General features: G+C 41.2%; 1 protein-coding gene across 1 annotated transcript; it reads left to right on the top strand.

Moving 5' to 3' along the window:
• The first annotated feature begins 236 nt into the window (after positions 1-236).
• LOC146634673 (stonustoxin subunit beta-like) lies at positions 237-848 on the top strand. The gene has a single exon (XM_085343461.1). The coding sequence runs from the start codon at positions 237-239 to the stop codon at positions 846-848; it is 612 nt and encodes a 203-aa protein (XP_085199587.1).

Below are 848 nucleotides of genomic sequence, written 5' to 3'. Positions count from 1 at the left end.
TAATGTTCAGCAGCACTGCTGTGAGAATACCTGTAGGACACATACCAGTGGATATGTGAGCACATGCACAGCTGCAGGGCTAGAAGGGCCCAAATGAATTAAATAAATAGATTCTTAAATAATTAATTAAATGTGTTATTAATTGATTAATTACATTTATTTAAAAATCATTAAATTTTTAATTAATTTGTTGTAAATGTTGGAAATGAAATTATTTGGCATTAAATCAATGATGTATGTATTTAATAAGTATTTTGAACTTAGATTCCTGTCAACTCACAATCGACACAAACACAGTGAACACAAAGCTCCAGCTGTCTGACAACAACAGGAAGGTGACACATGTGGAGGAGCTTCAGTCACATCCTGATCATCCAGACAGATTTGATGTTTGTGAACAGCTGCTGTGTAGAGATGGTCTGACTGGTCGCTGTTACTGGGAGGTCGAGTGGACGAGGAGGGCTCGGATATCAGTGAGTTACAGAGGAATCAAAAGGAAAGGAAGGAGTGATGAGTGTGTGTTTGGTGGAAATGATCAGTCCTGGAGTCTTTGCTGCTCTGATCATTATTCCTCTGTGTGGCACAATAACAGAGAAACACCCATTTCCTCCTCCTCCTCCTCCTCCTCTGTCTCTAACAGAGTAGCAGTGTGTGTGGACTGTCCTGCTGGCACTCTGTCCTTCTACAGAGTCTCCTCTGACTCTCTGATCCACCTCCACACCTTCCACACCACATTCACTGAACCTCTTTATCCTGGATTTGGGTTCTGGGATCCATCGACTGGTTTCATGAAGGGTATTTCAGACTTTTTTGGCACACTTAGGTATGAATTGACTCTTTGTAGTTAG

This window comes from Diplotaxodon limnothrissa, linkage group LG3, assembly GCF_057381915.1.
Source record: "Diplotaxodon limnothrissa isolate DT_005_m linkage group LG3, D_limnothrissa_male_GT1.1, whole genome shotgun sequence".
NCBI classification, from domain to species: domain Eukaryota; kingdom Metazoa; phylum Chordata; class Actinopteri; order Cichliformes; family Cichlidae; genus Diplotaxodon; species Diplotaxodon limnothrissa.
Note: the sequence above shows the minus strand (reverse complement) of the source record. Positions and strands in the feature narration are given on the sequence as shown.